At 44.1% G+C, this 3,891-nt stretch overlaps 1 protein-coding gene across 1 annotated transcript; it reads left to right on the plus strand.

The window, feature by feature from the left end:
- LOC104791193 (leucine-rich repeat receptor-like serine/threonine-protein kinase BAM2) lies at positions 256-3,730 on the plus strand. Its single transcript, XM_010517024.2, has 2 exons — positions 256-2,925; positions 3,009-3,730. The coding sequence occupies exons 1-2, from the start codon at positions 345-347 to the stop codon at positions 3,428-3,430; spliced, it is 3,003 nt and encodes a 1,000-aa protein (XP_010515326.1). The 5' UTR covers positions 256-344; the 3' UTR covers positions 3,431-3,730.

The raw sequence follows: 3,891 nt of genomic DNA on the forward strand, positions 1-3,891 counted from the left end.
TCCCATGTTTCATTAAATCCATATGTTTCTATTTATGTAAAATAAATGATTTTCAAGTTTTTGTTTGTTTGTTTGTCCTCTACTATATTTGAAGTATAATTGTGTTCTATCAGAAACTTTACCCAATTAAATAATGGGTTATAAGAGAAATCAAAGTTTCTTATTAAAAAATCTCCCTCCAAGAAAAATCCAAAAAAATGAAATAATTTAAAACATTAAAAATATACAAAAATATAAAAATCACGCCATCTTCATCATCTTCCTCACTTACCCTCACCACACTATCACCCTTTTTAAACCAAACCCTAACTTACACAGAAAGAGAAAAATAAAAAAAAAGAGCCATGAAGCTTCTTCTTCTTCTTCTCCTCCTCCTCCACATCTCTCATACCTTCACCGTCGCTAAACCAATCACCGAGTTCAACGCTCTTCTCTCACTCAAATCCTCTCTCACCGGCGACGACCACTCACCACTCCTCTCCTCATGGAACCTCTCAACAACAACCTTCTGTTCATGGACCGGTGTCACGTGCGACGTATCTCGCCGTCACGTGACCTCTCTCGACCTCTCTGGTCTCAACCTCTCCGGAACTCTCTCCTCCGATGTATCTCATCTACCTCTCTTGCAGAACCTATCACTCGCTGCTAATCAGATCTCAGGTCCTATTCCGCCGGAAATCTCAAACCTCTCCGAGCTTCGTCTTCTCAATCTCTCCAATAATGTCTTCAACGGTTCGTATCCCGATGAACTCTCCTCTGGATTGGTGAACCTCCGTGTTCTCGATTTGTATAACAACAACTTAACCGGAGATTTGCCGCTCTCAATCACGAACCTCACAGAGCTCCGGCACCTTCACCTCGGTGGTAATTACTTCTCCGGCAAAATCCCGGCGACGTACGGAACCTGGCCTGTTCTCGAGTACTTAGCCGTTTCCGGAAACGAGCTGACCGGAAAAATCCCTCCGGAGATCGGAAACCTAACGACTCTTCGCGAGCTTTACATCGGGTATTACAACGCTTTTGAAGACGGTCTTCCACCGGAGATCGGGAATTTAACGGAGCTCCTACGGTTCGACGCCGCTAATTGCGGTTTAACCGGAGCGATTCCACCGGAGATTGGGAAGCTTCAGAACCTAGATACGTTGTTTCTTCAAGTGAATGCGTTTTCGGGACCGTTAACTTCAGAGCTGGGATTGATTTCAAGCTTGAAATCGATGGATTTGTCTAACAATATGTTCACCGGCGAGATTCCGACGAGTTTTTCAGAGCTGAAGAACTTAACGCTTTTGAATCTCTTCAGAAACAAGCTGTACGGTGCTATACCTGAGTTCATCGGTGAACTGCCGGAGCTTGAAGTGTTACAGCTTTGGGAGAACAATTTCACCGGTGGTATCCCTCAGAAACTAGGGGATAATGGTAGATTAGTGATTCTTGATCTTTCCTCCAACAAACTCACCGGAACTTTGCCGCCGAATATGTGCTCCGGTAACAGGTTAATGACTTTAATCACTCTCGGCAACTTCTTGTTTGGTTCTATCCCGGATTCGCTTGGCAAATGTGAGTCTCTGACCCGGATCCGGATGGGTCAGAATTTTCTCAACGGGTCGATTCCTAAGGGGCTTTTCGGGTTACCTAAATTATCTCAAGTGGAGCTCCAGGACAATTACCTCACCGGAGAGTTACCAATAAGTGGAGGCGTGTCTAGTGACCTTGGTCAGGTTAGTCTGTCTAATAACAAGCTCTCTGGTTCATTACCTGCAGCTATTGGTAACTTCTCCGGTGTTCAAAAACTACTTCTTGACGGTAACAAGTTCACTGGTCCTATCCCACCGGATATTGGGAGGCTTCAGCAGCTGTCTAAGTTGGACTTTAGCCACAATCTGTTTTCGGGTAGGATCGCACCTGAGATCAGTCGTTGTAAGCTGCTAACGTTTGTTGATCTGAGTCGTAATGAGCTCTCTGGTGATATTCCTAACGAGATAACTGGTATGAGGATCTTGAATTACTTGAATCTTTCGAGAAACCATCTCGTTGGTTCGATACCTGTGTCGATAGCATCAATGCAGAGTTTGACATCTGTTGATTTCTCTTACAACAATCTCTCCGGTTTAGTTCCAAGCACAGGGCAGTTCAGTTACTTTAACTACACATCGTTCTTGGGTAATTCTGATCTTTGTGGTCCGTATTTGGGTCCTTGCGGCAAAGGAACTCACCAATCTCATGTTAAACCTTTATCTGCTACTACGAAACTGTTACTCGTCCTCGGATTGCTCTTTTGTTCGATGGTGTTTGCTATAGTGGCCATAATCAAAGCTCGGTCCTTAAGAAATGCGAGTGAAGCCAAGGCATGGAGATTGACTGCTTTCCAAAGACTAGACTTCACTTGTGACGATGTCTTGGACTCTCTCAAGGAAGATAACAGCATTGGTAAAGGCGGTGCCGGGATTGTCTACAAAGGCACTATGCCTAGCGGTGATTTAGTCGCTGTCAAGAGATTAGCTACAATGTCCCATGGATCTTCCCACGATCACGGTTTCAACGCTGAGATTCAGACGCTAGGAAGGATCAGACACAGGCACATAGTGAGACTGCTCGGCTTTTGCTCTAACCACGAAACGAATCTCTTAGTGTACGAGTACATGCCTAATGGTAGTCTCGGAGAGGTTCTTCATGGCAAAAAAGGAGGTCATTTACATTGGGACACACGTTACAAGATAGCTCTTGAAGCAGCCAAAGGTCTTTGCTATCTCCATCACGATTGTTCACCGTTGATCGTTCATAGAGATGTCAAATCCAACAACATACTCCTCGATTCCAACTTTGAAGCTCACGTCGCTGACTTTGGTCTCGCCAAGTTCTTACAAGACTCCGGCACTTCTGAGTGTATGTCCGCCATTGCCGGCTCCTACGGCTACATCGCTCCAGGTAATTACTCACATTGGCATTTAATCATACACTTGGTGAATGTAAAAAAATCTCTTGAAACTAATTTGTTCCTTGTTGTGCAGAGTACGCGTATACATTGAAGGTAGATGAGAAGAGCGATGTGTACAGCTTCGGTGTTGTTCTTCTGGAACTCATCACCGGGAGAAAACCAGTCGGAGAATTTGGCGCCGGCGTCGATATCGTGCAATGGGTTAGAAGCATGACGGATTCGAATAAAGACTGTGTGCTTAAAGTAATCGATCTTAGACTCTCTTCCGTACCAGTTCACGAAGTAACGCACGTCTTCTACGTTGCGTTGCTATGCGTTGAAGAACAAGCGGTGGAGCGGCCGACGATGCGTGAAGTCGTTCAGATTCTCGCTGAGATCCCAAAGATGCCTCTTACGAAGCAGCTGGAGACAGAATCAGACGTGACGGAGAAAGCTCCGCCGATGAATGACTCGTCGCCGGATTCAGGAAGTCCACCGGATCTCCTCAGTAATTAGATTTTCAGTCGATTGGGTTTGGTGATCGAGGGGCAAATTTGTCATTTTTCTTGTAACCGAACGTCTCGGTTTAAAAATTTAAACCAATGAGATTTTGGAGTTAATTACTTAATTAGCCCCTCCTTGTCTGATTCGGTTAAGGCAAACAAGTCTCATCAGTGGTTTCAAAACACTCTCAAGGTTGTTTCGTTTCTATTAACGTTGCCACAAGAAGTATTCGAGTAGTTTTATCCTTTGGTAGGAATTTTGTAATATGTACATTGAGGTTTAATTCTTAATTAAGAATTTTATTTGGTTTAATAAGCTAGTGTTTCCATTATGTTGGAAATTTGGAACATTACATATTCCATTCTCACCTTTGCTTTAATTACACTTTTGGATTGTATCTGATCGTTGGAGCTGTTGTGTCACAACAAGACATTCCATGTGGGAAAAAAATAAACACAGTGAGGGGGGGGGGG

The sequence above is a fragment of the Camelina sativa genome, chromosome 6, assembly GCF_000633955.1.
Source record: "Camelina sativa cultivar DH55 chromosome 6, Cs, whole genome shotgun sequence".
Lineage (NCBI taxonomy): Eukaryota > Viridiplantae > Streptophyta > Magnoliopsida > Brassicales > Brassicaceae > Camelina > Camelina sativa.

Excerpts from the sequence above, each read along its gene's own strand:
- LOC104791193 (XM_010517024.2), top strand. The coding sequence starts at position 345 with ATGAAGCTTCTTCTTCTTCTTCTCCTCCTCCTCCACATCTCTCATACC. Across the intron at positions 2,926-3,008 it reads CTACGGCTACATCGCTCCAG|AGTACGCGTATACATTGAAG; the intron begins GTAATTACTCAC and ends CTTGTTGTGCAG.